The sequence below is a fragment of the Gymnogyps californianus genome, chromosome 1 (assembly GCF_018139145.2).
Source record: "Gymnogyps californianus isolate 813 chromosome 1, ASM1813914v2, whole genome shotgun sequence".
Taxonomy (NCBI): Eukaryota; Metazoa; Chordata; class Aves; order Accipitriformes; family Cathartidae; genus Gymnogyps; species Gymnogyps californianus.
Genome location: NC_059471.1, coordinates 210,742,830 through 210,765,342, shown reverse-complemented (window position 1 = coordinate 210,765,342; position 22,513 = coordinate 210,742,830). Strand labels below are relative to the sequence as shown.

The 22,513-nt window shown below is 43.0% G+C and overlaps 2 protein-coding genes across 2 annotated transcripts; one reads left to right on the top strand and one right to left on the bottom strand.

Annotated features, from left to right (window-relative positions):
* Positions 1–991: 991 nt before the first annotated feature.
* DCLRE1C (DNA cross-link repair 1C) lies at positions 992–15,133 on the bottom strand. The gene is given in 15 exon segments (XM_050892121.1): positions 992–1,581; positions 1,584–2,105; positions 2,924–3,024; positions 3,891–3,979; positions 5,405–5,459; positions 5,624–5,760; positions 6,378–6,479; positions 7,018–7,158; positions 7,323–7,395; positions 7,659–7,760; positions 8,407–8,462; positions 9,783–9,842; positions 12,726–12,810; positions 14,836–14,887; positions 15,025–15,133. Coding segments are annotated over 15 exon segments (2,130 nt in total). The 3' UTR covers positions 992–1,135.
* A 2,706-nt stretch (positions 15,134–17,839) lies between these two features.
* On the top strand, positions 17,840–22,155 carry MEIG1 (meiosis/spermiogenesis associated 1). The gene is made up of 3 exons (XM_050915140.1): positions 17,840–17,943; positions 19,821–19,983; positions 22,027–22,155. The coding sequence occupies exons 1-3, from the start codon at positions 17,840–17,842 to the stop codon at positions 22,153–22,155; spliced, it is 396 nt and encodes a 131-aa protein (XP_050771097.1).
* Positions 22,156–22,513: the final 358 nt, after the last annotated feature.

Genomic DNA, 22,513 nt, shown 5'->3' with positions numbered 1-22,513 from the left:
GGTCTGTTTAATTCTTTGGGACTTAAGACCACATGGATGGGAAACCTCATGGATTCTTAGATGACTTCTGCTGTTAAGGCATTTTTGTAGGCACTGCAGTTTGACAAAAACCTGACTTACATTTCCATTTTAGAAGCTAAGAATTTTGGCAAAGTGAGTTATGATGGCACACATTCATGGAGAATCTATTGTCTTGATTTAAAGAAATCTAAACACATCTGAATTCAGTGAAGTCAACAGAATGTTGCAGAGGAGGTGAAATTTGATAATACAAGAGCCTTGAGTAACATAACAGCCTGTCCAGGGTAACAGGTTAGCATCTGTTGCTGTGAGTTAGCCTCCAGAGCAGGCTACTGCTGGGGGCTGTGGAACCACATGCCACAGGATTTTATTTTTAAGTTGTTCTGAAAAGCAATTCAGAACAAACCAAAACACAGAGGAACTGATGACAAGTTGTTCGCAAGGAGTTAGATTTAAACCATAGACAATGATGTATATATAGTACCTCATTCAGGAGCTGAAATTGGATGACAACACTTGCTCAGTGTAAAGAGAGACTGCTTGAAAAGAACAATTTGATTTTAAAAAAAAAAACCCTTCTCAGTAATTCTCCAATCTGTTCTGCAGTTGTTTTTTAAAAACAACTGCAGTGAAAACTCAGGATTAAAGTCAAAGTGCAACTATTGCATTGTTTGCATGGTCATTCCTGAAAGATGTTGTGTTCCTTCCCACAGTTAAAAATGTGGTATTTTATTAAAACCTGAGATCACATACATATCAAAGGCAAACTCTTAGAGCTCATGATAAAGAGAAACACTAAATTTCATTTAGTGTTCTACCCTTAGTTTTGTCTGGTCCATTTTTTGTCTACTTACAGACTTGGAGAACTGAACCTCGGGAGGTAGAAGGCTTTTACAGTCCCTCCTAGGAATACTTCCTTTTCAGTATTTCATGGAAGGAACAATGAAGTTACACAGGCTGCAAATTCCTAGTTCTGACCGTAAGATATTTCTGAAAAAATGGCATGAATTAGCATAGCTGCAGGTAGTAATCAACACTAAAGAGAAAAATAATTCAGGGCTTAATAAACAAATTTCAGTATTTGTTATCATGATGTGATCAGTTATACCTGTCATCAGGAGACTTTTTTCTCGAGTATGTTTTCACCTGCTGCTAGCTTCTTATATAAACAGTGCAGTTTATCTGGCTGAGGCACTTCAGCATCAGGAGTCAAGGGAATTTCAAAGTCGGAGGAGCTCTGAGAGTCCCTCCTCAGTTCTAGATCAGGAGTCCTGGAGCTGTCACTGATTTCCACCAGCACATCTTGAACGTGAGCAGTGCCGGCTTCTGCAACTTTCTCGCAGCCTCTGCTTTTCAAGTCACAGGCAGCATCGTAGGCACAAGATCTATTTTGACCCGGTGGCTTCTGCCTGCTGCTGTCAGGTTGGCTGTCTTTGGCAGTCTCCTGCAATACAGAAACAACCGTTCTGCTCCCACCTTTGCTGAAGCAGCTGAAGTCCAAGGCGTTCCTCTCTTGGGAGGTAATGAGTACTGTGTCCATTTGGCTATCCCAGCCCTGGCTCCCTGCTCCGAGATGTGCGTTGACTGAGAAGAATTTTGGGAGGAGATGTGTGTTGAGTCGCTCACTCCATCCGAATCACTGAAGAGTGACTGGGACCCACCAGCATCTGCTGAAGATGGGAAGTTGTCCTCATTTTCACAGCCTTCTTCTAGTTTGTTACACTTAAAAAATGCATCCCAGCGAGGGACATCGGCATTAGACTCCTGTTGGTCACTAGTTAATCCATTGAAATTTGATGTGGAAGTGGCATCTGGCTCATGGGAAAGAACTTGAACTGTATTTTTTTCAGATTCTTCTTCGTCATCTTCATCATCATCATCATCATTTGATTCCTCACAGTCCACGAAGTCTACCTTGAGGGAGGTGTAAGCTGTGGTCGCTTTGTAACTTTCTGTGCTCTCATTAATGTTTCCTTCAGCATTTTCAGATTGTCCTGTGCCGGAGGGCCTGCTCTCTTCTCTCTGCTGTTTTGGAATCTTAGGCCTTGCAGAAGTTAATTCTGAATCAAATAGATCATCTTCGTCTGTCAAGAAAAGAACAGGGAAAAAAAAAAACAACTAAGAAAAGTTCACATCTCTGCTAAAATTTTGTTGAGAGCAAAGTTTTAATAAAAATTCATTTAGTATAAAGAGAGGAAAAAGTTCTTTAACCCAGATGGAGACTTAGCAGGACGTTACTGACAGTGTTTGCCTTGCCTTGTCTAGCACCGTGCCCTAAAAGGAAAGCTGCTAGTTGCCATCCGCCAGATAAGCTACAGCAGATCAGGTGTAGCCCTGGTAGACTCGTTTATTCAGGCCTCTGACCTGTTCTGCCAGGACTACATCACCCTTGCATACTTGGCACTTCAGAAATGGCCACAGAGAATGCGGCAGGCCCGAAGCTGTCTTCTAGTTCCCAGGTGGCTTTCCAGAGGCTATGTACAGCATCCATTTACCATCATAAGTTAAAAAAGCTACTAGGTGCTAAAAAGCCAGCAGTGTGAGATAATGAAGGGGAGCAATTCCACTAATAACACTACTCAGTCCTCCACAACACAGGAGGCCATGCAAGTAAAGTTAGAAAAAGCTTTACTAGGGATGGTCTAGGACTGTGGGATGGAACTCTTCCAGAAACTTAACGGGCTGTTGAGCATTAAGTACATTTTAAGATTGCAAACAAGTGCAGTTTTACACAATTAGTGCGCTCTCACCCTCCTAAAACCTAAGTTCATGTAATTTAAATTTCTCCTTTCTAACTGTTGCTTTGAACACAGACAGACTATGGTGAACACTGTGGCTTTTGGCACCTCTGCTTAGTCCCCGACTTTGATTTAAGGCACACTAGCACCAGCAGAACCTTTACCTGTATCAGATAAGTCTCTCTTGTGGACTCTCTTCAGTGTTCCTAAGGGCTTGTACCTGGGTTCCATGTTTCTCCTGTACGACCTGCATAATGGCTTTAATCTGAGGTGAATGAGAAAAGCGATTAATACTTAGAACTCAGCAGATGATACTTTCAGGAGCAAAAGTAAATATTTTAACTTGGTCTAAGTACACTGCTTCATGCCTTTCACAGGCACTGCAGCAAAAGTGTTAAAGGCAGCAATAGCTAGGGAAAAGCTCTTAATTCATTGGTGAGCTTAGGCAGCTTACAGGTAGAAATCTGTCATTTCTATATATTTACCTTAAAACATGTACACCATTTGGAAACTTATCTTTTAGTCCCTTGCTTAGAGGAGACAAGATGACAGGGTTCAAAATCTGACTGCAGTTTTATTCAATAATTGTAAAGTATCTCTTTTCTTATTAAGGAGGAAAAGAAGAAGGAACAAAGAAATGACTCCTCGTTTTGTTCAGTGACACCACTCCTCTTCTGCTCCATAAGAGCGCTCTCTAAGCTGCCAACATCTGTAGCAGCGCAAGAGAACAGGCCTCTGATGCTGTACAGGGGGTAGGAGTTCAAGTCCCCAGAGAAACCCTCTTTAAAAGAAACTTCTGAGAAGTAGCAGTGACAAACAGAAATAGGTCACAGAATCAAGTGAGATGAATGTGTATTCAGATTCCACCCAAATAGAGTTTAACAGCAGAAAAGCCTCTATACATAGATATAAGTAGGGTGTGGAATGCAAACTCTCAGACTTAGCACGACATACAAGTGTTCTTCAGAAAGCTGAAGTTTGCAGGACTGAATATAGGAAAAAAAATTTGAATTGTCAGACAAGTAAAGCAAAAGGCAGTGGCCTGCTTGAGAGGCTGGGATTCCGGAGGGGAGTTGTCCTTACAAGAACAGAGATTAGATCACCTCCATTCAGCAGCCACTCGTCACTTACATTTCCATAACTTTGTCTTCCGTCCCACCCACTGGCAGTACATTGGGATACACATTCACAGGACGGATATAGCTCAGGAAATCCTTAATCTAAATTGAAGAAAAGAAGAAGCAGTTTAACAAGTTACAGCAACAGGTAATAATTTCACTTAATGGCAGCACTGATCAAAGCACACCCACAACAAGTACTCCCAGTTGTCTCATGTAAAGACCAATATGACCCATGAGCCAAACTCTATCAAAGGGGATAGCTTCCTAACAAGAAAACAGGTCTGCAAGGATGCTGAGAACTCAGCCTCACCTAACCATCTCACAGCAATTATCAACTACACTGCAGACCATGCTATCTCTGAAAGAAAAGGCTAGACAGACCTGTTCCTAGGGAATGTGATCCAGTGCTTCACTGTCCTTACTGCTGCGGATCTTTTCAGACCTGCATTTTTCTTGCTGGACTTCAAGTCCCTAGTTGTGCAGATCAGGTATTCCCTTCCTCAAAGACTTTTCCTGAAGTCTGCCTTCAGTCCACTATAAAAGCCCATTATGACAAAACATGTCACTTTTTCCAAGCCTTGTCTTCTAGATGCTCTCCAGATAGTAAATTTCTTGAAGAATTGTGTCTGGTTTGGGGCACTCCCCTCCAGCTGAGGCTTTATCAGTGCTGAGCACTGAAAACACTTGCAAGTTTGCAGATTACACTCCTTTCTATACAGACCAGTAGGACCCATCTATTTTTGCATGTGGAGGTATGAGTCTGTTACAATACACTACCCTCCATATTCTGCCAGCAAAGCTGCCATGTTGTATGTGCTACGCTAGTACCTCCATTTAAAATTCTGCATGGCAGAGCAAATTAAAACTTAATCAGGATCTTAAAAACAGGACTGTCTTCCTAGGGCCCTGAATAATCTCCATTTTGTATGTGCAAGGCTTTGTGACAGGTTAATTGTTAGCACTGATCCAGTTTCAGTTCAGTTTCTTAGGAGAGAGAAGTATTTTAAGAACTGGATCGAGTCATAGTAAATGAAAGTGTGTGATTCTGGAGAGGATGCTGCCATGACCGATTGCCTTTTAGCTTTTATCACAGAAAGAGGAGTAACAGCAGCAGCTACGATGTGAGAAAATTCTGTTTAAATGTGTGGGCAGGGAAAAGAAGGCAAGCCCACCCAAAACTGAGTCACAGCAGATAAACAATGTACTGAAAACCAAAAATCCAAGCTTTAAGCATTGCATAGTCACACAATAATCTAAAATAGAAAGGCAGTCAAAACAATTGTAGCAGTGACCTACACTTTGAGGAGAACAAAAAAATAGGCTTGTAATCCTGCCCTACCTTAACATGCTCTTCTGCAGCTATATTAAAACAAACTTCTCTGTCTTCAGCATCCAGAACTTCCTATCCCCTTATGTCTTAAAGATTTTTTTTATTGTTACAAGTCATGTCATCCGCTCCAAAATAATCAAAACTCCTTTAATTTTTTTTAATCAATATATACTCAGTACTATAAGTATACAAACCTCGCTGTATGAAGAGTGGAAAGAGAAACAAGCTCTGTATGTACTCTCCCCAGTCCTAAAAAAAAGAGGAGGCACAAAAATTAGGTAACTGCTCTTCATCCTCAGTCAACAGGCAAGCATAACCTACTCTTAAAAAGTCCATTTCGAGATTCAGTTATACAAGCGTCAGGCAAGACACGCACCTGAAACAACAGGTTTCTGCATGGCCCAAACGCTCACCTCACTATTACATCGGTTTTCTTGATCCTTTCTCCAAACCACATAGTGGAGGGTTTGATGCTGATTACGTGCAAGGGAGTTCCATTTTGGCAAGTCATCCCACAGGGCAGTCTGTTCCCTCGGAAGTAGTCATCATCCTGTCAAGTGCAATATAAAATTAAGCGTAATCCTGACCTTTTTTCCCCCCAGAAATTGAGCAACATAGTATCTAGCCAGACCAAGTTTTCATCTCACTTCCAACTCCTTTGAAACACTCGTCGTTGTTGCATCTTGCTTCCATAGTGCAGCTGACAAAGCAAATCAATCATAGAGACCAATGCCCCAACGTGCCATCTCCAGTTCTGCCTGCACTCCTCCACGTTGGAGCCTTCAGCTTGACAGACTTCCCGGAAAGGGAAGGCCATACACTACAAGCACACAGTGTGTGGCTGCAGGAGGCATCATCTGAGCTGCTTTTGATGTATTTAAATGGATAATACCTGACTGATCTAATCTGCTCCTTGTCTTACTTCATTTAAAAATACAGTTTTCAAGTTTCAAATACAATTAAACTATTTCTAGCATCAGCTAATATATTTTTTCCCTTTTTTTCTTTTAAAAAAAACTTCAACCCACTAGCTAAAGTTCTCACTCTTCTTTACATTAAGCCACCATTTGGCCAAAGTCTTCCTTAGCACAATAGGACCAAAACATTAGCACCTATAACCAGTCTTTCACAGCAAAGTTAGCAGAGGCTTTGCAAGATGATACACACCCGAGGATGTCGACAGGCATGAATCTGAGTGTGTCGATCTGTAGTAACATGGTAGAGGATTTCTGGCATGTTTCTGAACATATCAAGTTTGTTCACATGCACCTAGAGAAAGGCAGAGTTTACTCTTAATTAGCTCAATGTGTTTGCCAGACTGCAGCTGGAGCAACTACACAGATGTGGTTCTGCTCTCAATAAATGCTGGTAGGCATTTAAGCAATTACTACCCACTAATAACGTCCAAGCAGAGAAGTGTTAGCCAAAAGTAACTTGGACACCTAGAACAAGAACATACCTCCAATGCTGAAGAGGGATGAATATTCATCAAAGAAAGTCAGAGTATATCTGCTGTGAATGTCATATGTAAATGAGAAGGCTTTTATCATTCACAAGATAAAAGGGAGAGGGGTAAACACTGAGCTTGAAAACTGGGGATTGACTTCTCCCTGGAGAGCCCAGATGTTCCAGACTGAAATCAACTAGTTAATTCATTTTGAGCACAACTGTAGCTTTTTAAGTGAAGTTAATGAAAGCAGGCACATCTTTCACATACAGCAGTCCTCTGAACAGCCACTTCCAGCTCGGTGACTGGCCACAATCATTACTGAGGACCTGTTCTAAAGCAACAATTTAGAAATGTTACCTTGATTCCAAGTTCCTCACTGAGGTTTATGAATAAATATTCATATCCGTAAGCAGCTTTGCAGTTCAGCCACACAACGTGATAGCGAGTCAGTGAGGTCCAGCTTCGCACTAACTCTAAGATCCCGCTTAAACATTCCTCCTGAAAAGTTTAGAAAATGTTGTGAACCATCTTTGAAGATACTTCCAAAGTGCTGTGATTTGGTAATGCAAAATGGCATTGCCTTGCAAGACTTACCTAACAAAGGGGTGGTTAATTAATTAGCAGCTTAAAGGACCTTTCTCTCACAGCTTATTTAGACTTACCCGGCTTGGTATATGATAAAATCTGGGATCACAAAAAGTAGTGTCCAAATACACACTCTGGATGTCTTTTACTCTGAAAAAGAGAAATGTGGTATCAGAGTGAGCACTGCATCACAGTACTAAGACATACCACTTCCTCTCTCTTCAAAAGGAGGCAATTCTTCCTCTTTATTACAGAGAGCAAGTCAAAAGAGGCTTGTAACTGCAGTATTGCCTGACTGCAAATATATTTAATCCAGAATAAAAAATGAGGAAAAAGAGTACATTATTCCCGAATTGTCCATGCCTGTGTGATCTTTTATTCTTTCTAAATCCCATGAATAGCTGAAGTCTTACCTGGTCCCTGAATGCAAAAGCTCCATTCTGGCTGCTTCTCCTTTTGCAAGCCTGAAATCTCCTGTATACAGCACAGTGCCATTCTCACCTTCGAACAAAAACCTACAAACAGAAACACTTTGGTCAAACTCAACAGTATAAAGCATTAAATGCCAGGTGTCGATTTGTTACCTTGCTTAGGGCAGTCTACGTGACTAATGTATGATGTAATAGAAATACTGGGCTCAATTCAGTCGTAGAGTAATTTCAGATAAACCAAATAATTCAGACTCAGTATGTCTGGAAATAACCTGTGCCTAGGCTGGTCAGAGTCGAAGACAAAAGCCTCACAGATTCTAGCTGGTAGCCCAGCTGTCTGTTGCAGCCAAAGGAATCTATTAGGCATCTGTACCAGGAAGCTGGGCACCTTCTTTTGAATGTCATACTTAAGAAATAGAGAATTTATTTTTAATCACGGTTCTGTATGTCATCTTTAAGTACAGTTGAAATCAAGAAAGTTGTTATTCATAGGCATGGGGAAAAGTAATCTGGCCCGCCAAGGTAACAACTTCTGTCTGGAGAGATCCCAGATAGTACAGTGGTTTTCCAACCTCGACCAAAGCTGGTGGGCCCTGCCACAACAGGATTATCTCCAAGTAAGAATTTTAAATTCACTAGCTTTTTCTAGTTAGAAAAAACCCAGTACTTAGTGAGAACTCTATAGGACAAATTTCTCAGCAGAAACATGTAGAGTATTGAAAGGACGTACATGACTGATCCTGGACAGTGACCAGCTGGTAGAAGTGTCACCTCTAGATCTTCTTTCTGGAAGAGATGGGTTAGCATTATTTTCACACTGTAATAAGTACTACCAGTACTTTCACTGACACAGTGAAAGCAATGCATTACTCCCCACAGCCTCTTGCAGCATTTAGCATTGCTTCTGAATGAAGAGAGAGTTTCTTCACATTCCAACAAGCCCTGAAGAGCAACGACCATCCTGTCATGCCAGAAGAGATGACTGAATATTATATGGTGCTCATAAAAGCCAGTCAGCCAGAAGACAGTCCTACTTCCTTGGTTCCTGGTGAACAAGCACAAAATCATAGAATCACAGAATAGTTTGGGTTGGAAGGGACCTTTAAAGGTCATCTAGTCCAACCCCTCTGCAATGAGCAGGGACATCTTCAACTAGATCAGGTTGCTCAGAGCCCTGTCCAAGCTGACCTTGAATGTTTCCAGGGACAGAGCATCTACCACCTCTCTGGGCAACCTGTGCCAGTGTTTCACCACCCTCATCATAAAAAATTTCTTCCTTATATCTAGTCTGAATCTACCCTCTTTTAGTTTAAAACCATTACCCCTTGTCCCATTGCAACAGGCCCTGCAAAAAAGTTTGTCCCCATCTTTCTTGTAAGCCCCCTTTAAGTATTGAAATGCCACAATAAGGTCTTCCCGGAGCCTTCTCTTCTCCAGGCTGAACAACCCCAGCTCTCTCAGCCTTTCCTCATAGGAGAGGTGTTCCAGCCCTCTGACCGTTTTTGTGGCCCTCCTCTGGACTCACTCCAACAGGTCCATGGCTCTTTCTTACACTGGGGGCCCCAGAGCTGGACGCAGTACTCCAGGTGGGGTCTCACCAGAGTGGAGTAGAGGGGGAGAATCACCTCCCTCGTCCTGCTGGCCACGATTCTTGTTGTGCAGCCCAGGATATGGTTGGCTTTCTGGGCTGCGAGCGCACATTGCCAGCTCATGTCCAGCTTTTCATCCACCAAGCATCCACCAGCATCATGGAAATATCTTGGGATACGCTTTGCCTGGAGATGCTCTACCGGACTTTAAGTCCTGCACTTTAAGCTTGTTAAAATAAGCTAGGAAAAACAAAGTGAAAAAATCACAAAAACAATAGGTAAGTTGGAGATCACTAACACCCCGGAAAGACATTACCAAAAAAATGCTATGATAGTAAGAACAAAGCAGGTAAGAAGAAGAAATCATATGGCTGCACATCTTGGAGAGAAGGGGAACATACATTTTAAAAATAGCTTGTCCACTTGGGATGTTACAGGTAAGATCTGTTTCCCGTGATCATTTAAACAGTATTGCTGCCCATTACAAATATATGAATCTTTTTTTTCTGTAACTTACCTCACCAGATGTTTCATCCACTAAAGAAATCTGAGTTGGAGTTTCAACTTCCAATGCAACCTGTAACAAAATGAGTAAATGCGTTACAGGATTTACTGAACGTTCTGCTTCATGCTTATGGCTAAGTGTTCATTATGCAGACATCTTTAGCACCCACTGCAGCTAATGCTAAGCCTGTAAAATTAAGCTCATTTTCCCACAATAAGTAACGAATTTCCATTTCCGGTGGAAAAAGAAGTTTCCTAAAAGTTGTCTAAAAATGAAATGGAGATACCTCAATCAAGGTGTGCATGCCTAAAAAAGTTAGAACATGTTGGACTTCTAACAGCAACACCTCTAGTTTCTCTGGCTGGACCATATGCCTTATTTTTGGATGACTGCGAAGCCCAAGATATCCCAGTCCCAGAGCACACCAGTGGATCTTACTAGGACTCTGTGCTGCAGCACTTCTCCTCGCTGTTCCCTATTACCAGAAGCAGAGCCCACAAATCACATGCAGCACATATTTCTGTGTTTGTGTACAGCTGATTAATCTATAGACCGCAATTAATCCCGTTTTGCCATATCCTCTACTAAGAGTCCTGCAACATACATGCTCTGTGGCCGTCTGCAAGGTTAGCGCTGCTATGCAGGCTCCTCTCCCATCCTCCTGGGGTTTTTTCCTTTGTTTCAGACAATTTTTGTATATAATTCTCCTGCCCAAAAAAGCCAAAGTGAAGTGAAAGTCTCCCATCATTACCCTCCTTAGGTATAACCTCCAGCTTCTCAGATGAGCGGTCTCCTCAGCACCTTGGGTTTCACTGCACTAGATGGGTTCACAAGACACCACATCACAAATTTCTGGCCAGCATCATGAGATCCATTCAGCTGGCACTCACACGAAGGTGGTAACGTTTGGCTTCTCCAGCAGAAACCACACCACCAATCAAACTCAGAGCTTGCTCCAAAACACAGATATGTGTGTTAAAAAGTATTTTATCCTAAGAATTCAAGCCACTAGCAGGAGTTGATTTTTTAAACATCAATACTAATTTTATCATCTACAATTTCTGAAGCTGAATAAACTCAAGAGGCCGAACGAAATTCTGCATGCTCAATATTTCTCAGTAATTCTCAAATTTTCTACTGCAGTGCAACAACTGTCAAGTTTTAGATCTCAACTGCCTGAAGAATTCTTCACTGACAGCCACAGTTTAGCTTCATAACCGTAAATGATAATATCTACAGCAGAGTTCTCCTCTCATCTTTGATAGGTTAAATGTTGAAGCCAGCAGCAGATTCAAAGAGCCTCTTACGCCGTACGTACAAATAAAGGTCAGACTGGAAATATAAAAACATTTGTCTGGAAGCTGACATCGTGATTGCTTCTTTCAGTCTGGTGAATATCAAATCAGCTGTTAATTCATTTCCCAGTCACGCTACAAGTAGAAAGCTTATTTGTTGTAAGACAAAGCTTGTGAACAAGACATCCAACAGCTACTATCTGATTAAGGGCCTGTGCAGCTCATGCCATTACCAGCAGTCACTCCTGGGAGCAGCAGCTGCAAACATCTATGTATTTTTTTAATTGTGTTGATTTGTGTTAATTGTGCTTCATCTTAGACTGTACCACAGGTACCTCTGGCATCTCTTCCCAGATTAAAATTTTCTCAAACAGGGATGTCAGGACCAGCACTGTCTACTTTCTTTTTACTGCTCATACAAACTCCTAATAGCTTACAGATATCTCCCCTCAAGGGACCCCTTCTTCTAGGTTAAACTCAAGGGATACTAGAAGCAAACGGACACAAGCTTAAAAACAAAAAAACCCCAACCAACATCAACAGAAAAGCCACCACAAACCCACCTTGCTTTATTTTTGCTAGCCCAAGAAGATTACAGGCTTAGAAAAATTGTCACCTACGCACACTGTGCTCCTTCACACATCAAACATGCCTACGGGATGCTCAGAGTCCTTTTTACAGAGCCCTGAATCACGTTCACTCCCCAAATCATTAAATCTTTCAGTTTCTCAAGGCTTCGTATAAAGCTAGTTATCTTCTCCCTCAGCTTCACAATTAAACTAGGACTTTGAACAGAAAAGTCCCCTACTTCTCTTTTTTTCTCTTACCCAGACCTACCTCTTAGGTCCTACTCGTATGAGTTTCTTTGGATATGGAGCTTAAGACCCACACTTACAACCTATTTAAGGAAACTCCGTGCCATAACTCCCCCAAGAAAACAAGTTTCAGCTTGCCTGAAGTCCTTCTTGACCTTCCACTTGACTAGAAAACTCTCCTGTCCTTGCTTGGGGGATACAGCAAAATCCTTACACTAGGTGATGATGTACGTACATACAGTAAGATGTGAAAAGAAACATGTTCAATTTCAAAGCCTGCATCTGCAAAGGGAAGGAAATAAACAACTACAAGTCACACCCATACACGACCACTGATCACTTGAAGTTTGGCTCCAAACGGTGGAAATCAAGTAAAGTAATTAAGTTCTTCAGTGGTTTTACATCACTAAAACATTTTCATGTTAGAGATAGTCCATTTTCCAAAAAGCAGAAGGAAAATATTATATATACTCCAAGCAACACGAGATTTTAAATGAAGCAAAAGAGAAAGGAAATAAGGACAGGAGCAAAGAGACATGAGCAAGGTAAGGAAATGAAGAAGTGATACAAATGATCAATGTACAGATGGAGGACATTTAAAGCTGAAGTTGAGAGAAAACGATAAATTTTGTAGAGGCAAAAATAAGATTAAACAGTAAACAACAATAAACCAATCCCACATAGCAAGCAGCAAGGAAAGGCATACTGATGTACGTACTTAAGCCCTGAAACACTGTATCAACACCAATACCAATATTTAGACATTTCTGAGGCAGGGAAGCGTCTTCTTCTTCCCTAGAATCACCGCTTGGAAAGTGTTAATTTAAAATTAAACAAAAACTCACAATGTGATTCTGCCAAAACTTGTATTTCCAGCTAGTCAACAGCAATTCCTTAGTTACCGGTGAGCAGTATAATTTAACTTTCAAGCTGTGAGGAGACAAAACACAGATGAGTGTTTTTTAAAGTAGAGGCAGGGAACAACCTAACGATGCATCAGCACTCGGCACCTAGTACATCAAAACATGTGCTCAGACCCCCCTCTCATCTGAAGAGACCTGCAGAGCAGTAAGCCTGCAGGAGCTGTTTTGCCCCAACCTGAAGCAGGATCAAGGCGAGTTACTCCACCTTGTTGAGTAGGCTTTTCTTCAATACAGCAAACCCAAAGACCTACCTGTGTGTGCCCATGCCTGCGTGTTTTTGTGCAGACATTTATTTATAAGTGTGGTACATGGTCACATGTACACGTATCTTTGCTTGTTTCTATACCCACCAAGGTCTGTTTCAGACGTGCATGCTTTCCCTGGAACAGGCATTTGGGACAGTTAGCATTCACCAGAACACAGAATACTTTCTATAAAGCTCTAGCTTTTGCACAGTGCACAGAGACCTGACGAGCAAGGAGAGATTCTCTGCTTGCATTTGAAGAGACGCAACATCTACTCTAATAAATTAAACAGTGCCTAGGAACTGGCCCACAACCTCTCTGGGCCCATTCCCATGTTTGACCATCCTCACGGTGAAAAATAAAAGGTGTCCCTCGCCCTTTCGTTATGCACCTCCAAGAAGAGTCTGGCTCCATCTTCTCTACCCCTACCTGCAAACAGCGATACACAGTTGTCTCCTACTCTAAAGGCTGAAGACATCCAGCTCTCCGCCTCTCCTCACGCACCATGTGCTCCAGCCCCAGACCAGCTTGGTGGTCCTGCTTCAAAACACCATTGTTGTTTTTTGTCCAGGGGAGCCCATGACTGGACTCGGTACTCCAGACAAAGTCTCACAAGCGCTGACCAGAGGGGAATAACTGTCTCCCTCACACTGCTGGCTACCTGCTTGCTCATACACCTCAGAGTGCAGCTGGCCTCCTTCACGGCACAGGCACAGCGCTGTCTCTATGCGCTGACACGCTCCCAGGGAATAATAGCAGCGATCCTCATGAAGTTCATGAACCTCATGAGGTTCAACAAGGCCAAGTGCAAGGCCCTGCACCTGGGTCGGGGCAACACCCTGGTATCAATACAGGCTGGGGGTTGAAGGGATTGAGAGCAGCTCTGTGGAGAAGGACTTGGGGGTACTGATGGATGAAAAGCTGGACATGATCCAGCAACGTGTGTTTGCAGCCCAGAAAGCCAACCATATCCTGGGCTGCATCAAAAGAAGCATGACCAGCAGGTCGAGGGAGGTGATTCTGCCCCTCTACTCCGCTCTGGTGAGACCCCACCTGGAGTACTGCATCCAGCTCAGGGGTCCCCAGTACAAGAAAGAGATGGACCTGTTGGAGTGGGTCCAGAGGAAGGCCATGAAGATGATCAGAGGGCTGGAACACCTCTCCTATGAGGAAAGGCTGAGAGAGCTGGGATTGTTCAGCCTGGAGAAGAGGAGGCTCCGGGGAAACCTTATTGTGGCCTTCTAGTACTTAAAGGGGGCCTACAGGAAAGACAGGGACAGACTTTTTAGTAGGGCTTGTAGCAACAGGACAAGGGGTAATGGTTTTAAACTAAAAGAGGGTAGATTCAGACTAAATATAAGGAAGAAATTTTTTACGATGAGGGTGGTGAGGCACTGGCACAGGTTGCCCAGAGAGGTTGTGGCTGCCCCCTCCCTGGCAGTGTTCAAGGCCAGGCTGGATGGGGCTTTGAGCAACCTGGTGTAGTGGAAGGTGTCCCTGCCCATGGCAGGGGGTTGGAACTAGATGATCTTTGAAGGTCCCTTCCAACCCAAACCATTCTGGCTCTGTGACTCTATGATCCGTAACAGTTTCCTTACCCTATTTTGCTCACGCTTTGCTTTGAACCAGCCGCCTCCTCCTCGGGCCTCCCAGCCCCGCACGCCGCGGCGCAGGCCGGGCCGGGGAGGCGGCCGCCGAGGCCGGGCCTCCCCGGAGCAGCCCGCAGCGGGGCAGGGCAGCCCCGCCCGCCCCCTCTCCCCCTCAGGCCCCCCGCCGCCAGCCCGTACCTGCCCTCCAGCCTCCTCTTCAGGGCGGGCGCCCGCAGCCCCTTCATGTGATCTGGGGAGACAGGGCACGGCCGTCACCGGGGAAGAGGGGGGGACGCGGGGGGGGGGGGGGGGGGGGGGGGGGGGGGGGGGGGGGGGGGGGGAAGAATATGTCGGTTGCCATGGGGACGGGCGGGGGGCGGGGCTCACCCTTGTGGCAGTGCGAGAGGAAGTAGGCGCGCGCGCGCAGGTTGTCGCGGTCGAAGCGGTCGATGGACACGGCGGGGTACTCGCGCACGCGACCCCCGAACCGGCTCATGGCGGCGAATGGCGCGCCGCTTCCGCCACGCTCCCCCCTGCCCCGCCCCCCCGGCCCCGCCTCCCCGGCCCTCAGCCAATCGTGAGGTGGCTCCGCCTCCTGCCGGCCTATCAGACGCGCGGCGGGAGAGGCGGGAACGGCTTCTTAAAAAGGCAATGGCGGGCGGTTGCCTAGCAACGCTGGTCGGCGGCGACCGTTGGCGCTGAGAGGAGCGCTGTCAGGAACGCCGCCATCGCGCTTCGGCGGCCGCTCCGCGCCGTGCCGCCCGACCTGGGAAAAGTCCCCGTTTTGCGGCCCTCGCAGCGAGGTGGGTCGTCTTAAGGGCTGGGTGGCCGGGTCGTGGCTATGGTGGTGGGAGCAGGGTGGGGTTACGGTCCCAGCGGTGACTCAGGCCAGGGCCTAGACATCTGCCTGAACACCTTGGCAAATACAAGAAGCTCTCACGTAAAGTCTGTGGAAGTCATTGGAAATCTCTTACTGACTCTTCTAGGACCCCAAATAGGTCCTGCATATGCTGACTCATGTTAAGTGACCTAAGAAGCATGGCCGTCTCCTCCAGCCGCTCTGGCCCAGGACCTCTCCTGCCCCGGGGACCTGAGGCCTCTGCCTGGGCTGAGGGATGCAGGTTTCCCGTTTGCAGGTTCAACCAGTAACAAAGCTGAGCATGTATTACAGACACGGCTGGTCACACAGGCTGCCACAGATGAGGTGTTACCTTCAACAGTACCTACATACAGGACTTGCATAAAACATGAACACAGACAAGTCCCTTTCCTCCTCTTCAGCTGGTAGCAATAAAACTTCACTAGTGCAGGTGCACACCCTGCACTCTCTAGGTTCACAAGCACGCACACATTTGTGGATCCCTCGAGCACCAGCACAGCCCCTCTGTCTGCCCAGCCCCCCTGCACAGATCCCAGGCCCCCTTACCTGGTTCACAGATCCACTACTTGCCCGTGAGTCCAGCTTGATGCTCACTAGCAAACATGCACTCACACACTTGTCCCTCATGCACTTCATGTTCGCTAATCCTCTTGGGTGTACCAGCATGGTCCCCCTGCCCACTTGATACCCTGGCCTGTACCCAAGGTCCCCCTACTCACCGGCTAGTCCAGCTTAAATTTTGCTAGTGAATATGGATACACACCCCACGTATACCTGGATTGGGGAAGATACGGACACCCCGCCTCCCCAGCAGCCGGCACAAGGCACACAGGCTGTGACCCACAGTCCCCTCACTCATGCCAGCCCTCCCCCAGTAGCTGATTTCTCAGGACACGTACCATTCCTGCTCCAGTGGCTGGAAGTTAAAGACCCCAGCTTGCTCCAGCAGCTGGCATCACAGGCCAGGGGCGCCCATACCCCTGGTCTGACTCCAGGAGCTGGCACCAGTTTTCACTCACACACACAGGTCTCACCAGTAGCTGGCACTTAGTCCTTGCAGCACACACACACAGGGGATAGAGAGCATGATTACGCAGAGAGATAGTTAAGATTTAATAAGAAGATACAAGAAGGTAGGACAGACTGTGATGATCAGGCGCAGGGCTCAGCCAGGCAAGAGTACTGACTGGCCCTGTTTTACACGACTGGCCTCTTTTATACTCCTTTCTGTCTATTCTCATCTTTGTTCCTCCGTGCTCCCCTTCCCTGCACATCCCTCACAGGTTTGTACAGCTCTATCGATTCCCACACCCCTCTGAGTCCGGGGTCCCCCTGGTTTACAGTCTTATCAGTTGCAAAGTCCAGGTTGTCTTCCTGGAAGTGGTGCCTGTAGTTTCTTGATAGCCCATCAGTTAGTGTGAGTGGTGAGGTTTGTTTCTTGTCATGTTCTCTATGTTTGTTTTGTCAGGTCTGTGTCTCTGTATATTTTGTTTCTGGTTTCCCCTTTTTCCCTTAGTTTCCCAATTGACAAGGTCCCTGATCAGATAACCTTGCTGGAATAAACATTCTCACACTCCCACATGCCCCCGTCAATTAGTGTGACTGACCAGGTTTGGTTCTCATCACCACCTCCCTCATAATTTACTGGTCAGGTTTGTGTCCCCATATGTTCTTGTTTTATGGCTTCCTCCCTTTCTTATTATCCCTTGTTGCATTGAAAAAAGTCCTTGACCAGATGCCCTTAAAGGAGCAGACACTCTCCTCCCACATACCCTTACAACTTGTATAAGCATTAAGGAAACTACCATATGCAGGCCCAGGCTAGTTAGGATTCCATAGAAATTGTGCTATAATTGACATTAAAAAACTGTTTTCCCAAAGCCAAAACAGAGGTATATAAAATCTCACTATTTCCCCTAAATTAAGAGTAGGCAAACATTGTCATCTTAGCAAAGTCCACTTCACTGTTTAACAATTCCCTTTAAATGAAAAGTGTTAGTATTATGCTGAATATTTTCTTACCATTCTCTTGCATTCTTTCATTTGCCTATATCTGTCTGCTGTCTTTTGTCTCTTCCCTGAACTGCAGGCTGTGTGAGCACAGCTCATCTCGTGCTCTTGTACAATGAAACCAGCTCTATGCCTGGAACTCAGAGGCACTACAATAGACAAAGAGTACAATTTTTAAAGGGCTTAAATAGCAGCCTAAAAATATCAGGATGGTGCTTTTATTATTTGAAGTCACCAAGCTGGCACTTTAAATACATGACCTTTACATGTATTTTTTGAGCAGGAACGCCTGTGGACAGGCCATCTGAATTAATGGTGACTCAGGAAGTGCCGCACATATCTAGATGTCTTGAAGAAGCACGTTCATTAGATGAATTCAGTACATCCTATAAAGAAGTACTTAACACTAGTAACATGTAAGTTATCATAACACACTTAAATTCATTATGGTTTAGCATTTATTAAGATCTAATGTTATTGCTAATAATATTGACTGTCTAAAGTCCCAGATTGACAACACGTCCATCGAACATCGATGAGCATATACAGGGCATGAAAAATTCTGTAATGGCTACAAAAGAGCCCTTTGCAGCAAGGGAGAAAAATAATGATGTTGAGATAGATATCTCAAAGACTACACTAAAGATTTGGAATAAGGATATATGCTTATCATGTTAATTTGTATGTGACACCTCATAACTGGGTGGGAAAGTTACTTTTACTTTTTTTTTTTTTAATAAATTGTTGCCTTCAATTACAAAATGATGCAGAGCCTGGTAAAAGAATGTTTGGAGTGCTGAACTGCAAGAAATAGTTTAGTGTTGCCAGAAAAGAGCCCTTGTGCGTATTTTTATTGATCTTTAATAAAGTGTATGCAGTAAGAGACGAAAGGCCCTTTCTTTGTGTGCTAATGGCTCTCATAGAGTTAGATGACAGACATGCAGACTTCTGCTATTTCCACATTATGATAACAATAATTCTTGATATCATTTTTCCAAAGATTTGTATGCTGTGGTGCAGTATTTTTTTTCTCCTTTTCTGCCTTTCGAAGAGACTAAGGGCATTTGTGCATTTGATAAGATATCAGCATTCAACTTTTCAAGCTCTCGGTTGATAGAGGAACTTGCCAAGTAAGGAAATTTCACTCTGTGCGCAGGATTTGGAGGCAGCATACTACCCCCAGGGAGTGAGACTGTGTTCATCCTCTCACTACAAAATCCAGAAGCTTTTTCTCCTTCTTTGAAGATACCTTCCTAATTATGAAGCTGAAGCTTGGTGACATTACAAAACTTGGAAAGAACTAATTTCTGATCATATCTGCTAGGCATGATAGTGTTCTGTGTGTTTTGCTTACAGAAGAAACATAAAGTTCTGTTTTAGTAGCAGAATAAGATACACTCAAGAAAGCAAATGTAGTGAAATTCAGATATAAGGTAGAAGTCAAGTGATTCATATTTGTTTGAAATATAGTTCAAATCCATCCCTGGTGAGTTTCCACTGACTTCACAACTTTTTTTTTTTTGATTGCTTATTTTATTCTTTTTTTTTTTTTTACAGTTTGAGTTTCATCTTGTCCCACTTCTGCTCTCTTTGGGTTTAGCAGTTGATTAGCCTATTTACTATTTCTCAGCAGATTGAACAAATGGGTTTTGTGCGAGGAGGAGGTCAGTGGCAGTCAGTGCACATTTTGATTGGGCAAGGGTAGAATGGGATGAATTTTGGTAGGCTGTGTGCCTTGCCTCCTTACCCAATTTATTTCTTAAGACCTCTTCTTTGTCATCTCCACTGTGGCCGTGTGACTGGCAGTGCATTTCTCCTTTCTCCTCCTCTCCTATCCTGAGTGTTCGCTGTTCTTCAGGAACAGCCCAGCTCTTCATTTTGTGGTTCCCCGTTTGGTGTCCCTTCAATAGGAAGAAAGAAAAACTTGAAAAACTGCCTGCCCCAAAGGGACAGCAACTGCGAAGATGTGAAATTAAAAACATTACTGTATTTTATATATTTTTTTAATGCATCAATATACACAAATAAATTTTATGTAGGTTAAGTCAAGGTGTAGAGGTGTATATAGAAGTATAGATGAGTTGTGTTTGTTTGAGGTCAAGTAGTGCATTTAATTTGATTCCAACTGCTTATAATGTTTTTCATTTTTTAACCTCAGACTTTGAGGGGAAGATAATACTGCACTGTCTGTAATTCCTTTAATTTTAAATTTTGTTTTACCCATTTCTATATGTCCCTAACAAAATCACTTGCTTCCGTCTTCTCTATTTAATTTTTTAAAATCTAATTTCAGGAAAAAGTCTGAAGTCTCTGGAGTCATGGCTAAAGCTGACATCAAACCAAAATCTATACATCATGCCAAAAAATGGTCAGATGATGTAGAGAACTTATACAGATTTCAGCAAGCTGGATACAGAGATGAGGTTGAATATAAACAAGTAAAACAAGTTGATATGGTAAGATTTAGAACTCTGCAAGGGTTATTACTTTAAACTTCTGTCTCATGTTAAACGGTTAAATAAAAATGGAGGTGCCACTTGTTTCCTTTCGTTTAGGCTAGCTTCTGATACAGTTTTTTTCTCCCAGGTCTGACTTGAATTCTTGAGCTATTATTAACTGTGCAGAATAACTTGTTTCACAGAAGCGAAACAGAAACACTTCCCAGCCTGTGGTTTTGTTCCCCCTCTCTTATGCATTTAGAAGCATTCTAGATTTCTTTGAATAGATGTAACTGCTATCTAAAAGAATAATTCAGTTTTGAGGAAAGGAATCTATCGAAGTGAGTTCTCTGTGAAGTTTCCCCGTTACTCAGCCAACAAACCTGATAGGAAACTCATTCGTTGTCCAGGGAGTCAGTCCTGTGTCATTCCTACCGACTTCAGTTTTGCATGGTAGCATAATCAGACTTCGTGCACACTCAAAACTTGGCTTCTGTTGAAACTGTCCACAATAGAAATATTTGATGCCAACTGTGGTAAAGGGAGTTGTGACACAGGCTTTTAACAACTGAGAACACCAAGGACGTGGTCCTCTGCTCACTACACTTGATGGCAATGCTCCCTAGTACATCAAATGAGCTAATCAATAGTGGCCAGATATGCAGTGGCTACCTGAGATTCAAAATAGCAACCAAGAGGTTAATACAGCAAACAACATATTATCTTTATTAAAGCTCTGTAATTTATCTTCCAAAGCAGCACATATAGTATGAAAAATCCACTTTTAAAAGATCATAACCTCCTGTGCACATAAGAAAGAGCAGAATGTTCCTAAGAAAGTCACTCCTCATCCAGTTAACTCAAAACATAGCAAAACGTTGATGTGCGTAATAAGATGCAGTTTATTATTTTGACGTGGGTTCGGATACCACTGTAAAGGCTGCGGTGTAAATTCCTTTAACTGTGCAAAAGGAAATCCTGTAATTAGTGCGGTAGGATCAGTCTGTTTAAGATTTATGGCAGGGCATAACCATAAACAACTAAACCCTGATAAAAGTTAAAGAACACCGCTTACTCAATGTAAAATGAGTGCACATTCTGTTCAAACTTGCCAGGATCTGGCAGCGATTCTCTTTCAACTTACACATGTTGAAATGTCTTGTTTACTCCATATTATGTTTCCATAATGCAGTTGTTATTAATGATGCAATTATAATGTAGGTGGAATGAATATTAAGGCTGTCATGTTTAGACAGAGAATGCAAATAACTCAGCTGTATGCCTAAAGTAATAAGGTAAGTGATGAAACTACCACTTCTGGGACTCTCCAATTAAGAGAATGCTTTGACATCCTATTGTCAGCCCTGCCTGGAAGAGAAATAAGATCCTTATTACCTGATTTTTAAGGTTCAATTTGATCAGAAGTAGTCACAGGTGTTCAAGCTGCAGGTAGCTACTACAGCCATAAAGCTGTTGAATGTACAAGTGCTCAAGCCTTTAGTTCAAAGCTTCATGTTGTGCAACACTGAAGAGCACCAGGACGGTGCTCATTTCCTGCAGGACTGATCCTGCTGTCTTTGAGACTACCATACATATAGCTCACTTTATTTTTATGAAATTGCTGATGAAAAGCACATTTTTCATGGTCAGAAGGATCCTGAAGAAACCTTTAAGTGTGTGTCACTTACAGAAGTGGAATCTTTCAGCCTCTCAGATTACTGAATAACTGAATAGCATCAATGTTTTATTCCTAAACGAGGTATTTTAAAAGCTTTGACTAGTCCACTTTTTAAATTACTCTAGTCTATCAAATATTCTTAGATCCTTATTTCTAGACTTTTCTGATCACATAATTCTTTATACTAGACCAGAAAACTGGTTTCTGACATCTTGTTCTTAGTGTTTTTTTAAAAGTTAAGCAAATTAATAGCAAAGTAGTGTTTAGATGCAAATGAGGTTTTCCCATGGAAGTATACTCTATATTCTTTGCAATATAATGCACAAACATAATTTAATGTGAGCGTGTTCAGTGATTGTATATCCTTTTTATTCTATTTGTAGGTAGAGTGTTGGCCAGAAACTGGATTTGTTAAGAAACTTCAGAGAAGGGACAATACGTTCTATTATTACAATAAGCAAAGAGAATGCGAAGACAAAGAAGTCCATAAAGTGAAAGTTTATGTGTATTAGTTTTGTTATTGTTCTAATTTGTTTGTATTTTTTTATAAATCTGTTTGTTAGAATCTGTAAGTAAATGAGATTATGTAATCTGATTTACCTTAAGTATCGATGTCATTCTTGGATAGAAGGGGGAATACTGGAAATGTGGAGAAGCCTGGAACTATAGACATAGGAATTTCATTTTTTTCCTGCTATAACTGAAAGTCTTATTATCCTTCATTTTCCTAGTTACAAATGTTTTGACATAAAAATAAAAAGCTGGTGAATGGGCATCATGTATTTGGTTTAACAGTGTGTGTGAAGTCCATTGTAAGTACAGGCATCAATCTTTATTCAAAACAATATAATCTTGTTGACACTGGCTAAT